The sequence below is a fragment of the Oncorhynchus tshawytscha genome, linkage group LG19 (assembly GCF_018296145.1).
Source record: "Oncorhynchus tshawytscha isolate Ot180627B linkage group LG19, Otsh_v2.0, whole genome shotgun sequence".
In the NCBI taxonomy this organism is placed as follows: Eukaryota; Metazoa; Chordata; class Actinopteri; order Salmoniformes; family Salmonidae; genus Oncorhynchus; species Oncorhynchus tshawytscha.
This window is the reverse complement of record NC_056447.1, coordinates 7,214,908-7,240,497: the sequence shown is the minus strand read 5'-3', so window position 1 is coordinate 7,240,497 and position 25,590 is coordinate 7,214,908. Positions and strand designations below refer to the sequence as shown.

At 42.3% G+C, this 25,590-nt stretch overlaps 1 protein-coding gene across 2 annotated transcripts in view; it reads left to right on the top strand.

Moving 5' to 3' along the window:
- The window catches only part of itga11b (integrin, alpha 11b), a 104,545-nt gene that overhangs the window by 7,630 nt on the left and 71,325 nt on the right, over positions 1-25,590 (top strand). Inside the window, exons 2-4 of one of the 2 annotated variants that reach the window (XM_042301319.1) lie at positions 15,778-15,843; positions 16,296-16,362; positions 24,599-24,710. In XM_042301319.1, the coding sequence (XP_042157253.1) occupies positions 16,329-16,362; positions 24,599-24,710 (146 nt within the window). In that variant the 5' untranslated portion in view covers positions 15,778-15,843; positions 16,296-16,328. The remainder of the gene's footprint in view (positions 1-15,777; positions 15,844-16,295; positions 16,363-24,598; positions 24,711-25,590) is intronic. The other variant, XM_042301318.1, reaches the window with a different exon arrangement.

The following is a 25,590-nucleotide window of genomic DNA, read 5'->3' as shown; positions in this document are numbered from 1 at the left end:
AACATCTTCCATTTAAGAATGATGTAGGGCACTGTGTTCCTGGGGACCTTCAATGCTGCAGACATTTTTTGCTACCCTTTCACAGATCTGTGCCTTGACAAAATCCTGTCTTGGAGCTCTACGGACAATTCCTTCGACCTCATAGCTTGGTTTTTGCTCTGACATGCCATGTCAACTGTGGGACCTTATATAGACAGGTGTGTGCCATTCCAAATTATGTCATATCAGTTGAGTTTACCTCATGTGGACTCCAATCAAATTGTAGAAACATCTCAAGGATGATCAATGGAAACTGAATACACCTGAGCTCAATTTCAAGTCTCATAGCAAAGGGTCTGAATACTTATCTAAATAGGGTATTTCTGTTTTTATTTTTAATACATTTGCAAAACTGTCTAAAAACCTGTTTTCACTTTGTCATTATGGGGTATGGTGTGTAGATGTCTGAGGATCAATTTTTAAAATACATTTTAGAATAAGGCTGTAACGAACAAAATGTGAAAAAAGTCAAGGCTAATTAGAGGAGTAAAAATTAATATTTTGTCATACCCGTTGTCGGATATACCAAGGCTGTCAGCCAAATCAGCATTCAGGGCTCGAGCCACCCAGTTTATAATTGTCAGTAATACATTGATTCAATTTTAATTGAGTCACATGCAGGTTCTACTGTGTTGAAGGAGGCTAAGGTTGATGCCTGACATCTAATTTACACCAAAATGGTTGAAATTACTAAATTAGTGCAAGGTTCCGCAACAACACATCTACCACTCTGTTCCTCAACAACGGGGCCCCTCAGGGCGGCTTGCTTAGTCCCCTGCTGTACTCCCTGTTCACCCACGACTGCGTCGCCAAGCACGACTCCAACACCATCATTAAGTTTGCTGACGACACAACAGTGGTAGGCTTGATCACCAACAACGATGAGACAGCCTATAGGGAGAAGGTCAGAAATCTGGCAGTGTGGTGCCGGGACAACAACCTCTCCCTCAATGTGAGCAAGACAAAGGAGGTGATTGTGGACTACAGGAAAAGGAGGGCCGAACAGGCCCTCATTAACATCAACAGGGCTGTAGTGGAGCGGGTTAAGAGTTTTATTAAGTTCCTTGGTGTCAACATCACCAACAAACTATCATGGTCCAAACACACTAAGACATTCATGAAGAGGGCACGACAACAGCCTTTTCCCCTCAGGAGACTGAAAAGATTTTGGATGGGTCCCCAGATCCTCAAAAAGTTCTACAGCTGCACTATCAAGAGCATCCTGACCGGTTGCATCACCACCTGGTATCGCAACTGCTCGGGATACAACCGTAAGGTGCTACAGAGCGTAGCACGTACCGCCCAATACATCACTGGGGCCAAGCTTCCTGCCATCCAGGATCTATATACTAGACGGTGTCAGAGGAAGGCCCAAAAAATTGTCAAAGACTCACCAGGATTCCTGAGTAGCGCAGTGGTCTAAGGCACTGCATCACAGTCACATTCTGGATTCGAGTCCAGGCTCTGTCACAGCCGGCAGCGACCGGGAGACCCATTGGGAGGCGCACAATTGACCCAGTGTTGCCCGGGTTCAGGGACGTTTTGGCCGGCAGTGATGTCCTTGTCCCATCGCGTACTAGCGACTCCTGTGGTGCACGCTGACACAGTCAGTCCGCAGTGCACGCTGACACAGTCGCCAGGTGTACAGTGTTTCCTCCGACACATTGGTGCGAATGGCTTCAGGGTTAAGTGGACATTGTGCCAAGAAGCAGTGCGGCTTGGCTGTGTTGTGTTTCGGAGGATGCACCGCTCTCGGCATTCACCTCTCCCAAGTCCAGAGTTGCAGTGATGAGACAAGACTGTAACTACCAATTGGATACCACAAAATTGGGGAGAAAAAGGGGTAAAAAACAAAACTCCAGTCACCCAAGTCATAGACGGTTCTCTCTGCTACCGGACGGTAAGCAGTACAGTAGCACCAATTCTAGGTCCAAAAGGCTCCTTAACAGCTTCTACCCCCAAGCTATAAGACTTCTGAACAGCTAATCAAGTAGCCACACAGACTATTTACCATGACCCCCCCCCCTTTGTTTTTACACTGCTGCTCCTCGCTGTTTGTTATCTATGCATAGTCACTTTACCACTACCTTCATGTACAAATTACCTCGACTAACCTGTACCACTGCACATTGACTTGGGTCCTAGTACCCCATGTACAGTAAATAGCCTCGCTATTTTTATGTAATTTATTGTTGTTACTTTTTGTAATATTTTTTATTTTAGTTCATTTAGTAAATATTCTCTGAACTCTGTTTCTTGAACTGCATTGTGGGTTAGGGGCTTGCAAGTAAGCATTTCACGGTAAGGTCTACATTTGTTGTGTTTGGCGTATGTGTCAAATAAAATGTGATTTTATTTGAAAGACACTCCAAAAGGTGTCATGACTGCTTCGTCCAAAAGAATGTCCTTTTCCTCCCATTCAGAAAAGATTTTCCTGCATGTGCTCTCGGAGACAGGGGTGCTCTAAAACCACTCATTCCAACAACTGTTAAACCAACTCCAGTTAGGCGATGAGACATGGTCCTCACCATCCGGCACCAAAAAAGTCTTTAGATCGTATTTTGGCAATCGGATAGGATTAAATGTTAGAATTGGGTTTTTCAAAACTGAACATTTTGATTCCTCCACTCTACATTACTGCGGGGACTTGCTTCAATTCAGCCACAAGAGCATTGGTGAGGTTGGGCACTAATGTTGGCTGATTAGGCCTGGCTCGCAGTTGGCATTCCAATTCATCCCAAAGGTGTTCAATGTGGTTGAGGTCAGGGCTCTGTGCAGGGCAGACAAGTTCTTCCACACCAATCTCGATAAAGAATTTTTGTATGGACCTTGCTTTGTGCACGGGGGCATTTTCATGCTGAAACAGGAGGGGCCTTCCCCAACTATTGCCACAAAGTTGGAAGCACAGAATTGTCTAGATTGTAATTGTATTTTGCAGAGTTAAGATTTCCTTTCATTGGAACTAAGGGGCCTAGCCCAAACCATGAAAAACAGCCCTAGACCATTATTCCTCCTCCACCAAACTTTACAGTTGGCACTATGCATTGGGGCAGGTAGCAGTCTCCTAGCATCCTCCAAACCCAGATTTGTCCGTCGGACTGCCAGATGGTGAGCGTGATTGATCACTCCAGAGAACATGTTTCCACTGCTCCGGAGTCCAAGCAGTGCAGCTTTATACCACTACAACCGACGCTTGGCATTGTGCATGGTAATATTAGGCTGCTCAGCCATGGAAACCCATTTCATGAAGCTTCCAACGAACAGTTCTCGCACTGACGTTGCTTCCAGAGGCGGTTTGGAACTCGGTAGTGAGTTTTGCAACCAAGGACAGACGATTTTTACTTCGCACTTCAGCACTCGTTGGTCCCGTTCTGTGACCTTGTGTGGCCTACCACTTCACGGCTGAGCCGTTGTTACTACTAGATGTTTCCACTTCACAATAACAGCACTTACAGTTGACAAGAGCAGCTCTAGCAGGGCAGAAATTTGACGGACTGACTTGTTGGAAAGGTGGCATCCTATGACGGTGCCATGTTGAAAGTCACTGAGCTCTTCAGTAAGGCCATTCTACTGCCAATGTTCCCCTAATGGAGATTGCGTGGCTGTGTGCTGGATTTTATACGGGTGTGGTTGAAATTGACGAATCCACTAATTTGACGAGGTGTCCACATTCCTTTGTATATATAGTGTAGCTAACTTGGCTAATTGAGGCTAGCCATAATGCTACTGCGCTTCTTACCGTCCTACAGTTAGCCTACAAATAACAACTCCCTTCAGATTATAAATAGCAGCCTTCCTGTTGGATTTTGGTCATTGTAGCCTTTCCTTCTCATTTAACTTTCACTTTGTAATTTTAATTCCATCGTCCATTGACAAGTTCTCTTAACGTTTTTGCCACACAGGCAGAGTTGCAATGACATTGTCTCTTTCTCTGGGGAAGTGCAAGGATCAGAGAGCTTGCCTTTTTTTGCATCATGCAGCCAATATTTTCCCCCCAAATCAAATCACATTTTATTGGTCACATACACATGGTTAGCAGATGTTAATGCGAGTGTAGCGAAATGCTTGTGTTTCTGGTTATGACAGTGCAGTAATATCTAACAAGTAAAATAACAATTCCCCAACAATCCAACAATTACCTAATACACACATCTAAATGGATGGAATAAGGACACGTACATATAAATCTATGGAGGAGCGATGACTGAGCGTCATAGGCAAGATGCAATAGATGGTTTAAAATACAGTATATGCATATGAGATGAGTAAAGTAAGATATGTAAACATTATTAAAGTGGCATTATTTAAAGTGACTAGTGATCCATGTATTAAAGTGGCCAATGATTCAAGTCTGTATGTAGGCAGCAGCCTCTCTGTGTTAGTGATGGCTGCTTAACAGTCTGATGGCCTTGAGATAGAAGCTGTTTTTCAGTCTTTTGGTCCCAGCTTTGATGCACATGTACTGACCTCGCCTTCTGGATGGTAGTGGGGTGAACAGACAGTGGCTCGGGTGGTTGTTGTCCTTGATGATCTTTTTGGCCTTTCTGTGACATCGGGTGCTGTAGGTGTCCTGGAGGACAGGTAGTTTACCCCCGGTGATTCATTGTGCAGACCGCACCACCATCTGGAGAGCCTTGCGGTTGAGGGCGGTGCAGTTGCCGTACCAGGCGGTGATACACCCCAACAGGATGCTCTCAATTGTGCATCTGTAAATGATTCTGAGGGTTTCAGGTGACAAGACAAATTTCCTCCTGAGGTTGAAGAGGCGTTGTTGCGCCTTCTTCACCAAGCTGTCTTCTGTGTGGGTGGACCATTTCAGTTTGCCCGTGATGTGTATACCGAGGAACTTAAAACTTTCCACCTTCTCCACTGCCGTCCCGTTGATGTGAATAGGGGGTGCCCTCTGCTGTTTCCTGATGTCCTGATTATCTCCTTTGTTTTGTTGACGTTGAGTGAGAGGTTGTTTTCCTGACACCACACTCCAAGTGCTCTCACCTCCTCCCTGTTTGCTGTCTCGTCGTTGTCGGTAATCAAGCCCACTACTGTTGTGTCTTCTGCAAACTTGATGATTGAATTGGAGACGTGCATGGCCACGCAGTCATGGGTGAACAGGGAGTATAGGAGGGGGCTGAGCACGAACCCTTGTGGGGTCCCAGTGTTGAGGATCAGCGAAGAGGAGATGTTGTTTCCTACCTTCACCACCTGGGGACGGCCTGTCAGAAAGTGCAGGATCTATTTGCACAATGCGCGTTTCAGACCCAGGGCCTCAAGCTTAATGATGAGCTTGGAGGGTACTATGGTGTTGAATGCTGAGCTATAGTCAATGAACAGCATTCTTACATAGGTATTCCTCTTGCCCAGATGGGTTAAGACAGTGTGCAGTGTGATGGCGATTGCATCGTCGGTGGACCTGTTGGGGCGGCATGCAAACTGAAGTGGGTCTAAGGTGGAAGGTAAGGTGGAGGTGATATGATCTTTGACTAGTCTCTCAAAGCACTTCAAGATGAAAGAAGTGAGTGCTATGGGGCAATAGTAATTTAGTTCAGTTATCTTTGCCTTCTTGGGTACAAGAACAATGGTGGCTATCTTGAAGCATGTGGGGACAGCAGACTGGAACACACCAGCCAGCTGGTCTGTGCATGCTCTGAGGATGCGTGTAAGGATACCGTCTGGGCCAGCAGCCTTGCGGGGATTAACACGTTTAAATGTCTTATTGACGTCGGCCACGGAGAAGGAGAGGGGGGGCCCACAGACCTTGGTAGCGGGCCACATCAGTGGCACTGTATTATCCTCAAAGCGTGCAAAGAAGGTGTTTAGTTTGTCTGGAAGCAAGATGTCGTGTCCGTGAGTGGCTGGTGTTATTTTTGTAGTCCGTAATTTCCTTTAGACCCTGCCACATTGTGCCTCATGTCTGATCCGTTGAATTGTGACTAAACTCTGTCCCTATACCGACATTTCGATTTCTAAGACATTCTCTGGTATGTAGGCCTATCACAACAAAAGTAACACTTAACTCATTAAGTGTAGCCTATAGGACCTGTTTCAAATGATCACTTTTCCCTCAAGACAATAGCCGCTCCATTCGACTTCTTAAAATGTAGACCTAGATGTTCCAAAGGCGTGCATCAGCAACTTGTATGCGTAGGAGCCCAGAGATGCTAAACGTATTTATGTTAATTAGCGGTCAATTACAGTGAAACCGGCAGTCATTTGCATGACAGTTACTGGCTGACAAAATATCATGACAGGTACAGCCCTAATCTGAACTATAATTAGGATTGAATGTAGTTTTTGCGTTTTCAAAACTAAACACTATGTCTGGAGCAAACCCAACACCTTCATCACCCCGAGAACACCATCCACACAGTGAAGCTTGGTGGTGGTAGCATTATGCTGTGGGGGTGTTTTTCACTGGCAGGGACTGGGAAACTGGTCAGACTTGAAGGAATGGTGGATGACACTAAATGCAGGGAAATTATTGAGGGAATCCTGTTTCAGTCTTCCAGAGATTTGAGACTGGGAAAGATTTTCACCTTCCAGCAGGACAATGACCCTAAACACACTGCTAAAGCAACACACGAGTGGTTTAAGGGGAAACATTTAAATGTCTTGGAATGGCCTGGTCAAATCCCAGCCTCAATCCAATTGAGAATCTGTGGTATGACTTCTTTATTTTTATTTCATCTTTATTTTACCAGGTAGGCCAGCTGAGAACAAGTTCTCATTTACAACTGCGATATGGCCAAGATAAAGCAAAGCAGTGTGACAAAAACAACAACACAGAGTTACACATGGGATAAACAAACATATAGTTAGTAACACAATAGAAAATTGTATGTGCAGTGTGTGCAAATGTAGAAGAGTAGGGAGGTTAGGCAATAAATAGGCCATTGAGGTGAAATAATTAAATTTCAGCATTAACACTGGAGTGATAGATGTGCAGATGGTGATGTGCAAGTAGAGATACTGGGGTGCAAAAGAGCAAGAGATTAAGTAATAATATGGGGATGAGGTAGTTGGTTGTGCTATTTACAGATTGGCTGTGTACAGGTACAGTGATCGCTAAGCTCTTCTGACAGCTGATGCTTAAAGTTAGAGAGGGAGATATAAGACTCCAGCTTCAGTGACTTTTGAAATTTGTTCCAGTCATTGGCAGCAGAGAACTGGAAGGAATGGCGGCCAAACGAAGTTTTGGCTTTCGGGATGACTTGTGAAATATACCTGCTGGAGCGCATGCTACGGGTGGGTGTTGCTATGGTGACCAGTGAGCTTAGATAAGGCAGGGCTTTACCTAGCAAAGACTTTTAGATGACCTGGAGCCAGTGGGTTAGGCAACAAATATGTAGTTTGGGCCAGACAACGAGAGCATACCGGTCGCAGTGGTGGCTAGTACATGGGGCTTTGGTGACAAAACGGCTGTCACCGTGATAGAGTACAGAGTGTTGGAGGTTATTTTGTAAATTACATCGGCAAAGTCAAGGATCGGTAGGATAGTCAGTTTTACGAGGGTATGTTTGGCAGCATGAGGGAAGGAAGCTTTGTACGCAAAATAGGAATCCAATTCTAGATTTATTTTTGGATTGGAGATGCTTAATGTGAGTCTGGAAGGAGTTTACAGTCTAACTAGACACCCAGGTATTTGTATATGTAGTTGCCTACATATACCTAGGTGTCAGAACCATCCAGAGTAGTGATGCTAGTCGGGCGGGAGGGTGCGGGCAGCAATTGGTTGAAGAGCATGCACTTAGTTTTACTAGCATTTAAAAGCAGTTGGAGGCCACGGAAGGAGTGTTGTATGATGTTGAAGCTTGTTGGGAGGTTTGTTAGCACAGTGTCCAAAGAAGGGCCAGATGTATACAGAATGGTGTCGTCTGCGTAGAGATGGATCAGAGAATCACCAGCAGCAAGAGCGACATCATTGATATATACAGAGAAAAGATTCAGCCTGAGAAATTAACCCTGTGGCACCCCCATAGAGACTGTCAAAGGTCTGGACAACAGGCCCTCCAATTTCACACACTGAACTCTATCTGAGAAGTAGTTGGTGAACCAGGTGAGGCATTCATTTGACAAGGCAAGGCTATTTAGTCTTGCCCATTTAGCCGATAAGAATGCAGGGATTGACAGAGTCGAATGCCTTGGCCAGGTCAATGAAGACGGCTGCACAGTACGGTCTTTTATTGATGGCGGTTATGATATCGTTTAGGACCTTGAGCATGGTTGAGGTGCACCCATGACCAGCTCGGAAACCAGATTGCATATTGGAGAAGGTACGGTGGGATTCGAAATGGTCGGTGATCTGTTTGTTAACATGGCTTTCAAAGATGTTAATAAGTCAGGGCAGGATGGATATACAGTTGAAGTCGGAAATGTACATACACTTAGGTTGGAGTCATGAAAACTCGTTTTTCAACAACTTCACAAATTTCTTGTTAACAAACTATAGTTTTGGCAAGTCGGTAAGGACATCTACTTTACGCATGACACAAGTAATTCTTCGAACAATTGTTTACAGACAGATTATTTCACTTATAACTCACTGTATCACAATTCCAGTGTGTCAGTAGTTTACCGACACTAAGTTGACTGTGCTTTTTTAAAAAAATTGAAAATTCCAGAAAATTATGTCATGGCTTTAGATGCTTCCGATAGGCTAATTGACATAATTTGAGCCAATTGAAGGTGTATCTGTGGATATATTTCAAGGCCTACCTTCAAACTCAGTGCCTCTTTGCTTGACATCATGAGAATATCAAATGAAATCAGCCAAGACCTCAGAAAAATAATTGTATACCTCTACAAGTCTGCTTCATCCTTGGGAGCAATTTCCAAACGCCTGAAGGTACCACATTCACCTGTACAAACTATAGTATGCAAGTATTAACACCATGGGACCACGCAGCCCGTCATACCACTCAGGAAGGAGACGTGTTCTGTCTCCTAGAGATGAACATACTTTAGTGCGAAAAGTACAAATCAATCCCAGAACAACAGCAAAGGATCTTGTGAAGATACTGGAGAAAACAGGCACCAAAGTATCTATATCCACAGTAAAACGAGTCCTATATCGACATAACCTGAAAGGCTCCTCAGCAAGGAAGAAGCCACGGCTCCAAAACTGCCATAAAAAAGTGACGTAACAGTACGAACTTTGAAGATAGATGGGGGGCAATCAATTTACATACGTGTCCAGGGCACAGCTGGGGGCTGAAGGGGGTCTATTACAACGGTGAGAGACTTGTTTCTGGAAGGGTGGATTTTTAAACGTAGAAACTCAAATTGTTTTTGCACAGACCTGTATAGTATGACAGGACTCTGCAGGCTCTCGCTGCAGTAGATTGCAACTCCGCCCCCTTTGGCAGTTCTATCTTGTCGGAAAATGTTATAGTTAGGGATGGACATTTTTAGATTTTTGGTGGCCTTCCTAAGCCAGGATTCAGACACGGCTAGGACATCCGGTTTGATGGAGTGTGCTAAAGCAGTGAATAAAACAAACTTAGGGAGGAGGCTTCTAATGTTAACATGCATGAAACCAAGGCTTTTACGGTTACAGAAATCAACAAATGAGAGTGCCTGTTGAATGGGAGCGATGCTGGGGGCTGCAGGGCCTAGGTTAACCTCTGCATCAGAGGAGGAGTAGGATAAGGGTACAGCTAAAGGCTAGAAGAACTGGTCATCTAGTGCGTTCTAGAGAGTTAAAGGAGCAGATTTCTGGACGCGGAAGAATAGATTCAAGGCATCATGTACAGACAAGGGTATGGTAGGATGTGAGTACAGTGGAGTTAAATCTAGGCATTGAGTGATGATGAGAGAGGTTTTGCCTCTTGAGACACCATTTAAGCCAGGTGAGGTCACTGCATGTGTGGGGGGGTGGAACAAAAGGGCTAGCTAAGGCATATTGAGCAGGGCTGGAGGCTCTACAGTGAAGTAAGACAATGATCACTAACCAAAACAGCAGTAGACAAGGCATATTGACATCAGGGAGAGGTATGTGTAGCCGAGTGATCATGGGTCCAGTGAGTAGCTAGGCGTGCTGGAGACACAGCGATTCAGACACCTAGCAGGCCTCCTGGGGATGTCGCAATGGAAGAGCCTGTAGAAACCCCTTCGGGCAGTTACATCGGCAGACCAGTTGTGATGGATCGTCGGGGCTCCGTGTCGGAAGTAAAGGGGTCCAGGCCGATTGGCAAATGAGGTATTGTAATTCCTTGGCTGATGGATCTCTTCGGCTATCCGGGAGATGGGCCTAGCTCCAGGCTAGCTCCAGGCAAACTGGTGCTTTCTTCGGGACAGAGATGTTAGCCAGGAGTAGCCACTTGGATAGCAGCTAGCTAGCTGTGATGATCCGGCGTAAAGGTTCATAGCTTGCGGTAGGAATCCGGGAAGATGTGGTAGTAAAAAAGCAGTCCGATATGCTCTGGGTTGATATCGCGCTGTGCAGAGTAGAAGGAATTGACCGGGCTGAGGCTGGCTGATGTTTGAGTTAACTGTGATGACCCCTAGCAGTGGCTAACTGACTACTAGCTAGCAGCTACTTAGCTGGCTAGCTTCTGATGGGGGTTCTGGTTCTAAAGTATAAAAAACTGTAGATCCATACCATATTGGGTGAGGCGGGATGCAGGAGAGTATGTTCAGTCCGTAGATGGAAATTGAGATTAAAAATCAAAAAAATATATACGAAATACATACGAAGAAAAAAATATATATTTAAAGGGACAAGACAAAAACATACGACCGACTGCTACGCCATCTTGGAACATTATGGAACATCTTGGACTTGTGTTGTACACCAGCGGAACCCATCTAACTTGAAGGAGCTGGAGCAGCTTTGCCTTGAAGAATGGGTAAAAATCCCAGTGGCTAGATGTGCCAAGCTTATAGAGACATATCCCAAGAGAGGGGGGGGACCTGAATAGTTATTGACGCTCAAGTTCTCTTTTTTGTGTGTCTTATTTCTTGTTTGTTTCACAGTAAAAAATATTTAGCATCTTCAAAGTGGTAGGCATGTCAAATAAATTTAATGATACAATCCCCCAAAATACATTTTAATTCCAGTTTGTAAGGCAACAAAATAGGAAGAATGCCAAGGGGGGTGAATACTTTCGCAAGCCTCTGTAGGTATGCGGTAAATTGTTATATTGAGAAATGTCAAATAAACGCATCTACTTATGCAGGCGTAGTTATTTTTAATCAAGGTACATTTATTCATGCAGTTTACTCATCTCTGTTTCCTTATGGCAGTGTAGAAGTAGTACCACAACATGTTCAGTAGATGGCAAGGTGTAGACCTGTTTTAAAGCCCTGCGATCTTGATATTGTGGTATCTGGATCACAATGATCCTATCCAATCATTTTCTGAAACAGCTCAAAAACAGCCATATCGACTGATCCTGGATCGTAAAAAAAGAGGATTATAGAATTAGGATCATTCTGATGCAGATGAAAAGTTTTGACAAACTGGGCCCTGGTCTCCTGAGTGGGGTTCACTACTGGGGGAGAAGGAGGCTGGTGGTCACTGACCCTGAGAATGCACATGGGTTTCAGAGTTCTATTGGCAGAGACTCTATGCTATGCCCCTTCTGTGAAGTTACTTATTCTTCATATTTATTTGAGATAGACAACCCATTTCTGGCGTCCTTAGCACAGTAAAAGCAGGGTTTGGAATCATGGGCACTGTTGTGATAAAGACCAAGGAAAATCAAATTCCTACCAGAAGAGGGAGTACAGTAGCTGGGCTTACACTTCAGTTGCATATATATTATACATAGATGCATATAGCTAATTACAGAACTATTGGAAACGGTTTCTAAAACAGGTGTGTTCTTCAGTCCTGTAGGTGCATTCCCTTCTAGCAGGAGTGAGTTCAGAGGGGGATTGATCAGCCTTTCTAAATGGATCAGACAACACTTATTGGCAGCCCATATCTTACTCTCCTCTGTATGCTCTTGGTAGGTAATAATAACCAGTCCATGATCTACTGATCAGGGTGTGGCAGGACAGGTTAGAGGTACATGAGTGTATGGTCATATTAGTTAGTGTGTGCTTGTCTTTTCCTCCTGCTTGTGACTAGCTGGATTCAAACCCTGGGTTTAAACAAGACTGTGTTAGGCCGTTGAGCTAAAGCCTAGGCATTATAACCCAGGGAACCAACACAATTCTTCCGGTGTCAGGCAAGGTTACTCATCACGCAAGTGTGGTTCACCGACCCACATCCATTACACGTGGGAAGGGGTGAGGTTATCATAAGTCTGTGTTGTCAATGTTAAGCTGCAGTGAGTGATGCTGTGCCAGTAGTTGTCGGTCTGTGTCCTAGCTCCACTGTGTGCCAGGATGTGATTGAGACTGGGTTTATTATTGTGGGCAGACTGTCTGTCTTCTAATATTACTGAGAGGAATATTAAGAATTTGCCTCATCATTTTCTCTCTCTCTCTCAACCATTTATATACTATTTGACATTAAACCAACCCACTAGGCACAGATTTATTTATTTTACAAGGCATGTCAGTTAAGAACAAATTCTTATTTTCAATGACAGCCTAAGAACAGTGGGTTAACTGCCTTGTTCAGGGGCAGAATGACAGATTTGTACCTTGTCAGCTCGGGAAATTGATCTTACTACCTTTCGGTTACTATTCCAATGCTCTAACCACTAGGCTACGCTGTCAGTTCAACATCTAGTTTTAATTCACATTTGGTTGAGCTGTCAACGAACGTGAATTCAACAGGTAATCCACCAAAAATGTCACCTTGTCATTGGATTTGGCTAAATTAAATTGATGACTTGGTGCAAATCCAATCAGATTTCCAAGTTGATTGAACGTCATCTCATAGATTTTTATGGTTGAAATGACGTAGAAACAACTTTAATTCAACCAGTTTTTGGGAAGTGTCTTGTGAAAATACTACTCAAAGACAATTATTTACTTTTTTTTTTTACTTTCACCTGGGGCTGTATAATATTCTATATTACAAAAGTAATATTACAAAGCAAACCTACCATTCAAATGTCTTCAAATCATTGCATCACATTGTGGCACCCAAGCAGCATCTAGAAAAGTATGGAATTATAAGAATGAAAAATGACAGACAATCTCAGATGGCCTCTGAAAAATGATTTTAAAAGTATAAACACTTCTAAGAGCCAGAGAGGATCATCCAAGTGTCTGACTGTTAAGTGGAAAAACGGCCTTGTATTGAAACGTTTGCTATGTGGGAGTTGAGCCATGACTTTTGAGACTTTCTCAGGTCCAATGTCTGGTCTGGTCTGGATCCTACTGAGGTTTCCCCACTGTGCCAAATCCCTGAGACAGCTCAGATAAATGCAGTTCCTCCACAAACAGAAGCAAATTCCATTCAGCCGTTAACAGAGTAATGCAACCTCAGGGCACGGACTAACTACAAATCATCTTGTTTTCCCCAATGTTTATTTTCCCAGGTAGCCAAACTGATCAGAACTTGCTTTGTTGGCACCCGTGCAAGACAGTCTCACAGCTCACTGTGTTTTTAAACACACTGGTCATTTGTACATCTGGGTGGGTAGAGTAAGGAATCTCACTCTATAGTATATCGGGGGCAGATGTCTGTACCTCTTCTCCTTTTAAGGGACTCATAGCTCACATAGTTCCTAACTAGACTCGGCTACAGCAGCTCTGCTGCCAGCCATTCTTACCAGGGGCAGGAAAACTTCCGATCTGTCCCTCTGCACACAAATTTATTCTGCTTGTTATTGCATACTACTTTATTTAAATTACTTATTGATTTTTGATTATTATTGATCTTGATATTTGGACTGTATTATTAAGGGAGCTTTAGTTTAAGTAAGCATTTCATTGCATCGTTTACACCTGTTGTAACTGGTGTACGCAACTAATAAACTTTGATTTGATTTCTGTGCTAAAGGCTCACTTCCGAGAAATCTTTGCGTTCCCATTTTAAGTGTTGAAATACTCAGCTTGTCACACTGTGAAGCAAAGGGGGCCAAAAGGTGGGCCAGTTATCATGATGTGATATGTTCCTCTAAGCTTGATGAATTCAGGACAACTCCCAGAGTTCTGAATGTGTCAAATATACTTTTCTTGAGTAACAGACTAATATTATTGTGTTGAACCTGACAGAGGAGGAGAAGGAGCTCTGCGTCTGATTTAAGTGTGATGACATTTAAAGCTATTTCTCTCTCTCCCTCCCTCCCTCCCTCCCTTTCTCTCCCTCCTTTAAGAGTTCCCAACAGCCTCAATTTCTGTCACTCCCCTGAGTGATCGTTTTTTTCCTTCTATAAATTCAGACAGCAAGCTGACAACATTGCCCAACTCAGTGCCACGTGCCTTTTCTGCAATTACTTTTGTTTGTAGATTCTATTTTGTGCTCTCGTTAAGAACCTACTCTGTTTCATATACATTTCCAAGTATCGCCAGGACAACACTCAATTACTCTAGTCCAAGTAGTCTCACTGGACCAGTCCTCAACATCGTATTCTCGTTCGAGAATGTTAGAGGACTTGAAAAGTCAAGTGCAATAAGGAGATCCACGTAAGGAGTGAAGAGGGAGAGGGGGATTTAAAGGAAGTCAGATCAACTTAACCCCCTTTCTGTTTTATCCAAGAGGACGTTCTTCTCATCTGCTACATCTATTTCTACTGTTCACCATTTCCTGCAGAAGAAAATAAACTTAAAAGACCATGTGACATCATTTTAATACTCCTTTTTAGGAGTGTTTTTGCTACATCAAGAAAAAGAGTTTCCCTCCCATTTCTGTCTTTCAAGTAACCTTTCCTGATAAACATTTAAATTGAAACCAGAGGGAGCTGCTCCTGTCCCAATGTGTGGCGTGTGCTTGTCAAGAGCTGAGAGAGAACATAGTAAAGAGAGGAGAGGAAAGGAGGGAGGAGAGGAGAGGAGGAGAAACAATCTGAAGGGTCTGTTCTTTGATCAACTTTCATAAGGGTTTTTGTCCTCCAGTGTATTCTCTCCCACTCTCTTTAATGACTATGGGTATGCGTGCCTCTTGGCTGATCATTACCACATGGTAATCGGGAGTCCACTGATTACCAGAGGTCAGGTCTAATCCTGTCACAAATACACAAATCTAAAGTATCACATACAGGATGATACAGCTACTACAAGATGCCACTACCATCGGATCCACATGTAAACACCAGGGATGATAAACAGGCTGAGACCTTGTAACAACAATTGCAACAAGGCACACCCTTGTCATTAACTACCGGTCATTTTCAATTTGTTTATTTCTATGTTATGACCTGGCTCAAAGGCTATACCGAATCAAGTGTAATGTAAGAACTATATTGTTACATAGGATATACTCGTAATAATCATGTAACTACCCAGGAGCAAGAAACTTAATGTAAAGTGAAATCTAGTTGGGCGTAACCTTGTAATGTGGCAACCGTTGCAGGCAATAGGCTAACCAGGAGAAATGAAAAGACAGGAGACCTTTAGGTTTAACCCTTTAGGTTGCATTGTATTTGCCATCTTAGGCAAACAGTAATGAGGAAGCAGTCGGTGGTTGCAGAGCCACTGGGAAAAAAGGTGGTGAGGCAGCATTTGCCCCAGTACTTTTCAATCTGGTGTGGCGCCGCCAGGACCCAGGACTGAGTTTGGGAAGTCCTGGCCAGCTTTTTTTTTTAGCTATCTAACATTAGCTAGCTAGGTTTATGCGGTCATGCAGCCAACAAATAATGTTAATCATTTAGACTCACCGAATAAATGTGTTTGGCACAGGATAAAGAAGATGAAACGATCTGCTTCTGCTTCCCAAGGCCAAGGGATACTAAAGTTCCTGAAAAGGTTAGTCAGACAGTTAGTCCAGTAATGTTGGCATATTACTTCATTTCCACTGTTGTTGATTATTCACAGGTGTTTGTGGCACAAATTTCACTGTCTTTAAAGTAAAAAAACTACAGATTCCACCACAGAGCAGTTTACACAGACAATATGAACACGTTTGTCCAACCATAACAAATGAATGGCTAATGCATAAAAAGCGAAATGATGGATTCTAGCATCACCATAACTTTCACAAATACAGAGACAGGCAGTCATCATGGCATCAATATTTTTGGACTAGCTAGTGTATAGTGACACCTACTGATATGAACTGGTAATGTAGATTTGGTTAGAATAGAGTGGAATAGAACGAGTGACACTCAATCAAATCTACTTCATGAAAAGAGGGATATTGTTATGAATGAAAATGTTGAAAGTAGTTGTTTTAATGATTGAATATATATGGCAATCAGTTCCTACAGTGAGCACCAGGGAACCAACATCTGATGAGCCAGGTGGAGACCAGGACAACAACACAAGGTTAGTGGTTTTATGAATTACACATAAAAACAACTTTGTTACAAAGTCTACTGTGTATACTTTAGTGTTAAATGTAATCCTGCCTTGTTACAAATTCTACTGTGTATAGTGTTAAATGTAACCCTGCCTTGTTACAAATTCTACTGTGTATAGTGTTTAAATGTAACCCTGCATTACATAAAGGTTACAGAACAAATAATTGCAGAACACTGTAATCCGATGAACAAATAATAGGTTTTATGACAAAATTAAAACAATTTTCTACATTGAAACGTGTCTTTTTTATTTTTCAAATTCCACTGCTTAACTTTGTGTGTGTATAGAGTGAAATTAATAAGACATTTAACCATTCTTTGCGTAACACTCAGCCCTGCTATAGTAATTCATTAAACTACAGAGTATGTTGTCCATTGAAGTTGTTGTCTCTGGCTCTTTTGAAATCAGATTCAGAATGAATAATAAAGGGTTGTGGTAGTTTGAAGGGTTGGATCCACCTTAGGCCAGGAGTGTTTCCAATCCATATGACCCGACAAGAAAAACCTAAGCCCTATAGTTATAGCAAAGATGAAAAGGGAAGCTATCTATAATAATAATATTTTATCATAGCCTATGAATAGGGCCCAGAGTTTTACCTGACCAGGTCATGAGATCAGGAAAAACTCCAGGCCCCAGAAAAGACACATGAAATTTGCCACACCACTTCTGAACCTGTGGTGCCACCTCATGGGAGGCTTGCAAAGAGTTATGGGATATTAAAATCCTGTTGTCTTAAGTTGTGTTCCCCTGCTCAGACGTTGCATGCATCAGCCAATGGTTGCATGCCACATCATCGACTGTGTCATCAAATTACAGATTGCTATAACATATGATGTGGTCAGCTGATACATAAAACACCTATCCAGGGGTTGTAAGATCTGGCAGGCATTAACAATGTCCGAGCAGAGGAACTTTGCATGTAAAATCCATTTATTCAATCATTAGAACAACTACTTTCAACATTTTTATTGAAAATTACATTTTGGTCATTTAGCAGATGCTCTTATCCAGAGCAACTAGGATTAAGTGCCTCAACAGACTTTTCACCTAGTTGACTCAGGGATTCAAATCAGCAACTTTTCAGTTACTGGCGCAACGCTCTTAACCACTAGGCTACCTGCACCCCTATCAAAATGGATATCAAAATTGATAGACTTAAAACTGAAGAAGCCCGAACAGATATAACATTTTACTAAAACAAAATAATGTCAAAACTTTCTTACATTTTGTATACAATCACATGTATCTCTATTATGTGTGGGAATACTTTGGAATAGATTTCCAAAGTTAAAATCACATGGAGCTGATTGGCTGTTGTTTTTACAGTCTTTTATGTCCAAAAATGTTTGCTCAGAAAACTTGAGGGGCCAAATGAAATTGCTAACCTGCGGGCCAGTTGGGGAACCCTGCTCTATTCTAACAAATGTGCATTACCAGTTCATATCAGTAGGTGTCACTATGCACTAGCTAGTCGAAAAAGACTGATGCCATGATGACTGCCTGTCTCAGTGTTTGTGAAAATAATGCTGGTGCTAGAATCCATCAATTCTCTCTTTATGCGTTAGCCTGTTATGGTTGGACAAATGTGTTAATATTGTCTGTGTAGACTGCTCTGTGGCGGATATTTGTTTTATTATTTTTACTTTAAAGACAGAAGTTTGTGCCACAAACATTTGTGAATAATCAACAGCAGTGGAAATAAAGTAATATGCCAACATTACTGTACTAACAAACTGGGTGACTAACCTTTTCAGGAACTTCAGTATCCCTTGGCCTTGGGTAGCAGCCGATTGTTTATTTAGTGAGTCTAAATTATTAATGTTAGCTGCTGGCTGCATGATTACATCAACCTAGCTAGCTAAGGTTAATTAGCTAGTTTTCTAGCTAGGTGTCACGCCCTGGTCTTAGTATTTTGTGTTTTCTATATTTATTTGGTCAGGCCAGGGTGTGACATGGGTTTATTTTGTGTTGTGTTTATGTATGGGGGTTTTTCGTAGGTTTTGGGATTGTGGCTTAGTGGGGTGTTCTAGCATAGTCGATGGCTGTCTGAATTGGTTCTCAATTAGAGGCAGGTGATTATCGTTGTCTCTGGCAGCCATATTCTTTGAGTGTTTCGTGGGTGATTGTTCCTGTCTCTGTGTTAGTTGTCACCAGATAGGCTGTATAGGTTTTCACGTTCCGTTTGTTGTTTTTGTATTGTTCATTTTTCTTTGTCATTAAACATGTATCGAATTAACCACGCTGCATTTTGGTCCGACTCTCCTTCGACGGAAGAAAACCGTAACACTAGGCTACTAAAGCTAATGTTAGCAGTTTTGTTAGCTAGCTAAGATTGGATCATAGATGCCATAAAGAGGTCAATGGAACTAGTCAAAAACAATGGAAAGGCCCTGATTCCCGTGATTCGCTGGAGAAGGAAACTGAGATTTCGAGGCAAAAGATCAGGGTGGCTTGCGAGGATCACGACATTAACATACAGCTAGCAGGTTATACACTCTATTGGCGAGAACAGCAGCCTCTGGTAAGACACGGCCTATGCATTTATGTAAACAACAACTGGTGCACGATATCTAAGGAAGTCTCCAAGTTTTGCTCGCCTGAGGTAGACTACCTCATGATAAGCTGTAGACCACACTATCTACCTAGAGAGTTTTAATCTGTATTTTTCGTAGCTCTCTACAAACCACCACAGAGCGAGGTTGGCACTAAAACCGCACTCAATGAGCTGTATTCCGCCATAAGCAAACAGGAAAACACTCATCCAGAGACGGCGCTCCTAGTGGTCGGAGACATTAATGCAGGAAAGTTTAAATCAGTTTAACCAAATTTATATCAGCATGTTAAATGTGCAACCAGAGGAAAAAACTCCACCTTAACTCCACACACAGATTGCATACACAGCTCTCCCTCACCCTCCATTTGGCAAATCGGACCGTAACTCTATCCTCCTGATTCCTGCAACAATTTATTTATTTTTTTACCTTTATTTAACTCGGCAAGTCAGTTAAGAACAAATTCTTATTTCCAATGACGGCCTAGGAACAGTGGGTTAACTGCCTGTTCAGGGGCAGAACGACAGATTTGTACCTTGTCAGCTCGGGGACCTTTCGGTTACTAGTCCAACACTTTAACCACTAGGCTACCCTGCCGCCCCAATTAAAGCAGGAAGCACCAGTGACTCGGTCTATAAAAAAAGTGGTCAGATGAAGCACAGAATGGAATATGTTCCGGGATTCTTCCAATGCCATTGAGGAGTACACCACATCAGTCACTGGCTTTATCAATAATTAACTGTATATACATACCCCAACCAGAAGCCATGGATTACAGGCAACATTTGCACTGAGCTAAAGGGTAGAGCTGCCGCTTTCAATGAGCGGGAAAGAAATCCCGCTATGCCCTCCAACGAACCATCAAACAGGCAAAGCTCCAATACACGACTAAGATCAAATCCTACTACACCGGCTCCGACGCTCGTCGGATGTGGCAGGGCTTGCAAACTATTACAGACTACAAAAGGAAGCACAGCCGAGAGCTGCCCAGTGACATGAGCCTACCAGACGAACTAAATAACTTCTATGCTGCATTCGAGGCAAGTAACACTGAAACATACATGGGAGCATCAGCTGTTCCGGACGACTGTGTGATCACGCTCTCAGCAGCCTATATGAGTAAGACCTTTAAACAGGTCAACATTCACAAGGCCGCTGGGCCAGACAGATTACCAGGACGTGCACTCCGATCATGTGCTGACCAACTGGCAAGTGTCTTCACTGACATTTTCAACCTCTCCCTGTCTGTAATACCAACATGTTTCAAGAAGACCAAGAAGACCATCATAGTCCCTGTGCCCAAGAACACTAAGGTAAATGACTACCGACCCGTAGCACTACGTCTGTAGCCATGAAATGCTTTGAAAGGCTGGTCATGGCTTTCATCAACACCATTATCCCAGAAACCCTAGACCCACTCCAATTTGCATACTGCACCAACAGATCCACAGATGATGCAATCTCTATTGCACTCCACACTGCCCTTTCCCACCTGGACAAAGGAACACCTATGTGAGAATGCAATTAATTGACTACAGTTCAGCGTTCAACATCATAGTGCCCTCAAAGCTAATCACTAAGCCAAGGACCCTGGGACTAAACACCTCCCTCTGCAACTGGATCCTAGACTTTCTGACGGGCCGCATCCAGGTGGTAAGGGTGGGTAACAACACATCCACCACGATGATCCTCAACACGGGGGATGCGTGCTCGTCCCCTTCTGTACTCCCTGTTCACTCATGACTGCACGACTCCAACACCATCATTACGTTCGCTGATGACAAAACAATGGTAGGCCTAATCACCAACAAAGATGAGACAGCCTATAGGGAGGAGATCAGAGGCCTGACCGTGTGGTGCAAGGTTAACAACCTCTCCCTCAACGTGATCAAAACAAAGGAGATGATTGTGGATTACAGGAAAAGGAGGACTGAGCACAACCCCATTCTCATCAACGGGTCACCAAGACAGTCGTGAAGAGGGCACGACAAAACCTATTCCCCCTCAGGAGACTGAAAAGATTTGTCATGGATCCTGAGATCCTCAAAAGGTTTTACAGCTGCACCATCGAGAGCATCCTGACGGGTTGCATCACTGCCTGGTATGGCAACTGCTCTGCCTCTGATACCTCAGAGGGTAGTGCGTACGGCATAGTACATCACTGGGGCCAAGCTTCCTGCCATCCAAGACATCTATACCAGGAGGTGTCAGAGGAAGGCCCTAAAAATTGTCAGTCTCCAGCCACCTTAGTCATAGACTGTTCTCTCTGCTACCGCACAGCAAGTGGTACCAGAGCGCCAAATATAGGTCCAAGAGGCTTCTACTCTCATCACTTTAATAACCCCCTGCATGTACATAATATCCTTGACACCGATGCCCCCGCACATTGACACATTGACTCTGAACTGGTACCCCGGGATGTAGCCCCGCTATTGTTATTTACTGCTGCTCTTTAATTATTTGTTTTTCTTCTCTCTTACTTTTTTGTTCTTTTTCTTGTTGGTATTTTCTTAACTGCATTGTTGGTTAAGGCCTTGTAAAGTAAGCATTTCACTGTAAGATCTGTTGTATTCGGAGCATGTGACAAATAAAATTGGATTTGATCCAGCATCCTTCATCTATCCCCCACAGTCGGTGTTCCATTGACCTCTTTACCGCATTTATTAATCTACCTAGTTTTAGAGGACGACTAAACTGCTTTTATTAAATTGCTTTTACTGACACATACCTTGTTTCCATTCAAATGTGTCTTCGCTCTCTTGTGAGGCAAGCAACCAGGTAGGCAGGAGAGGAGGACGAACGAAGAAAGAAACAAAGTGCAGAATCAAACAAAAATGTGCTGGTGCAACCAAACATAGTTGTTGATAGGCGTGGTTGATGAGGGTCTGTACACTGTAGCTAGGAGACCACTGTGACTGACTTCACTAGACAAAACAAAGGCAAACGGGCTGAAATTGGGTGAGGTACTATGTCAACTTTTCCAATAACAGAGGCCTGCTTTTTTAACATTGCAAAACTTTTCAGTTTTTCTATGACATTAACTTATGACTATGTCTGGTAAACCCATTCAGTGCAGCTGCTTTGAAAGATTTCACGTTTTCCTACGGCTCTGCATGAATTTGTTTATTTTCAAACAGTGCCGCACTGTCTTAAACTGTTGACTCCAAAAACTCCAAAAACATAATTTGTACAGAAGTAGCTAGTTATGCTAATGTTAGCTAGCTAACCAGAAGAATGTTTACAATACCATGGCTAACTTCCCACAACAATTTTAATCAGAACATGAACATGATTAAAATCATTGCATTTAGCCATCTACTGTTTTTGTTGTACTTCTCGGGTCAAAAGATTTAAGCAAATGATGCCAATTGTAGTAGTAGCAGCTTGTGACAAGTTTATGTTGAAGTACATGGATAAGTAGCCTTAGGCAAGATCTAACAGCGATATTATATTTGACATAAACTCAGACCTGGCTAATCTGTTGTTATTGTCTTCTGTGGAATTCAGAACATTGTTGGACAAGTATAAAGCGCTTTGTATCCATAGAGCCACTTATTTCCAATAATAAATTGGGAGAACACTAATTTAGAATGCCTGAAGATTCAACAGTACTTGTGTATGGGTGTGTGTTTATGCACGCGCGTGTTCAACTTCAAGAACATAATAGCTGTATGTTAGTGACGTTTGTGTTGTTTATGGTGAAAATGCCATTAAAAAACATTCCGATGCAGATTCTTTTGTGTTTTTTCCCCTGACAATCAAAACATAATATTGCAAATAAAGTACACTGCTTTTTAAAACAGATTTTTTTGTAAATTTAGGGCCAAATTTGAACAAATTGTTAAATCGTGATTAACTAAAGCCATTAACTCTATTAATTATTTTAATCTTTTGACAGCCCTAGTTTGAATATGAATCTTTATCAAATCCATTAAAGAAAAGTCAAACTGAAGGATTTTCTCTTGTCTCCTTATTTCTCCTGGTTATGCTATTGTCTGCAAAGGTTGTTACATTGTAACTACCAAGTCATTAACAATGTCACTTCACTTTACATTAAGTTGCTTCTCCTGGGCAAGTACATTGTAAATATATGTATATCTTTTGTACCAACATTGTAATTACAACTAAGTTGGTTGTCAAAGATTTGCTACATTGTAAGCACAATGTAACTAAATTGGTTATACCTCATGTTCGCCTGGTTAGCCTATTGTTATCCCCAACTGGGTTTCACTTTACATTAAGTTTCCTACTACTGGGTAGGTACATGATAAATACAAGTATATCCTATGTAAGTATATCTGGCAAGTAGCCTGGTGGTTAGAGCGTTGGACTAGTAACCGAAAGGTTGCAAGATTGAATCCCCAAGCTGACAAGGTAGAAATCTGTCATTCTCCCCCTGAACGCCCACTGTTCCTAGGCTGTCATTGAAAATTTGAATTTGTTCTTAACTGACTTGCCTAGCTACATAAAGGTAAACATTTTTTTTAAACTCCCTAGCTTTTGAGCCAGGTCATAATATAGAAATAAACTAATTGAAAATAAGGTTCTAGCCTATTTATCAATCCTGGTATTATTATGTGGATTCGATAGTAGTGGCACCTTGTAGTTATGTGTAACAAGGTCGGATTTTGGTTGGAGTCAGTGGCGAATTTAAGTATAGGCGATATGTGCGAGGGGGCGACACACCAAAAAATTTGGAATGGTGACATTTCCGCAATCAGTTTTCTATTGCTCATTTGCACGTCACATCAGTGATATCATGTCACCGTGTGGGACTGTGGGTCAATTAACTATGTCGGAGTGGGCACCCTGATTCTAGTTTGTAAGCTAGGCAGGCTACTGCCTGGGAAGGTCTCCTACTCAGAAATACAAGATGGGGAGGGGAGAAGGGTAGGCTGACATCAGGTCTCCCCACTGGAAACCTGAGGTAGGGGGAGCGGGGTAATCTATCAAATAACGCACCTTGAACTTTGTACAGTACTAATACAATTAGTAAAATCAGTCACACTGCGAAATGCTACCAAATAAACCACAATTCATTCATAATACTGTGAATATATAGTTTCACAGACACATTGTGGCATTTTTTTCTGATTTCATTAAGAATAATAATCATTAAGAATAATAATATAAAACTAGTCTGCAGTGTTGGCACTGTCAACCAAGAGTCACGACTAAACCAATTGACGCTTGAGTACCAAATCAGCACAAATTTGTTTCCATTTGTCTTTGTTACTTCTTTTTGATATCAAGCGTGTAATTACACAACATTAGTTACATAGTGGAACAAGAAAATGTTTCTTAACATCAGTAGTTACACATGTGAACTAACCTTCAGCAAGTGAATGTGCAATTGCACATTTCGTGTTCCAAATGTGTAATACTTGAGAGCTACACAACCTTATTACCATGTAATTACTTAGTGACATCTATGTAACTACTATTATTACTACAGTTTTTACTGGGTAGTTACATATTAATAGGAGCAACTTATTGTGACGTGTTACTGGTAAGTTTTGCTCCTCTCACTGTGCAAGTGATTGGTAAGCCCGTCGAGTGTGAGATGCAACGCAATAGTGGTGTGATTACATTCATTCAGTGTACTTAATCTTTTAAATGCTTATACAATGTTTTGTGTGTGTTTCTAGGCCTTCTGCAATGCTTCAATTTTGACACAAAAAAGTACAAGATCATTGAAGGCTCCAAAGAGGCCCAGTTTGGGTACACAGTGCAGCAGCATGAGGCAGGAGGACAGAAGTGGTAAGACACACTCTTTCTATTTTCTCTCGCTCACATTTCCACTCTAAATCACTATCACTTCCTCCCACTCAGTCTTCCAATCACTGTAAAATGAAAAAGTTGATTTCATCATCACCCAAAGATTTGGACAAGTTCAGAAAGCATTTCAGAAAGGCTTTGGACAACGTTATTACTGTTCCCAGCAAGCAAAATGAAGTTGAAAGGATGTCTACAAGATGTATTTTCCAGTCATTCAAGTTAAGTTAATTTTAGGTTCTGAATGAAAGGTGAAAATATGTGTTTTCCTGATGTTTAAAATACATATTTAGAGGTCCTCCCAAAACAAGAAAAAATGTGTTAGGTCCGGACCAGACCAAATCTTCAGCACAGTACGGCATATTTCAGTTCAGCATAGTGGAGTACATAGTATGGTACAGGACAGAGTGTTATTCAGTAGAGTACAGTTGAGTACGGTACAATACAGTAAAGTTTAATTCAGAAGAGAAAAGTACAGTAGAGTACAATAGTTTAATCCAGTACACTACAGTTTAATTCATTAGAGTAGACTACATTAGAGTAAACTATACTTTACTTTTCTTTATTGTAATGTCCCGTACTCTGCTGTCCTCCACATTACTGTACTGTGCTGTTCAAACTTGTGAAACATAGACGTCTATGCTTGGTTCAGGACCGGACCAAATCTGAACCTATCATAGACATCTATGTTTGCGCCAAAACAAGGCAGGACAGGACCAAATCTGAACCAAACATACATGTAGAAATCAAGGCCGGTCCAGATTGCACCAAACAAAGTCTGTCCTTGCTTAGTGGGTTTATACCTCTTCCAGAAAACATAGTGCCCAAGGGGTATAAATACTTTCTGATTCATTGACACGCAATG